The 307-nt window shown below is 48.5% G+C and overlaps 1 protein-coding gene across 1 annotated transcript in view; it reads right to left on the bottom strand.

Moving 5' to 3' along the window:
• PDCD5 (programmed cell death 5) overlaps positions 1 to 307 on the bottom strand; it is a 7,159-nt gene that overhangs the window by 6,480 nt on the left and 372 nt on the right. The window contains exon 2 of the mRNA XM_018570011.1: positions 238 to 278. Within this exon, the coding sequence (XP_018425513.1) occupies positions 238 to 278 (41 nt within the window). The remainder of the gene's footprint in view (positions 1 to 237; positions 279 to 307) is intronic.

The raw sequence follows: 307 nt of genomic DNA, 5'->3' as shown, positions 1-307 counted from the left end.
CAGGGGGGGTTGTTTAACAATGCAATCTCCACTTCCAGAAGGGTCGGAATGCCTTAGAAGCTTATGGAGGTGGTAATGTTGGAACAAAGGTGGGGTAGAAGGCTGGAGCGGGGGTGTACTAGCTGGTGGTGGAGGAGGTTCGTTTAAAGACCCTGACAGGATCCATCTAGGCTCTGTTAGTAATAAGTGGCAATAGGGCTTCATACAATTGTCCATAGATGTATAATAATGAGTCACCTCTGCTTAGCTTCTTGTTGAGCTTGCTCGCCCCCCGCTTCCTGCAAAGACAACAGACACAAGGTCAGAA

The sequence above is a fragment of the Nanorana parkeri genome, unplaced genomic scaffold (assembly GCF_000935625.1).
Source record: "Nanorana parkeri isolate BGI_ZX_2015 unplaced genomic scaffold, ASM93562v1 scaffold1441, whole genome shotgun sequence".
NCBI lineage: Eukaryota > Metazoa > Chordata > Amphibia > Anura > Dicroglossidae > Nanorana > Nanorana parkeri.
The sequence above is the reverse complement of the archived record's forward strand: the minus strand, read 5'-3'. Positions and strand labels throughout refer to the sequence as shown.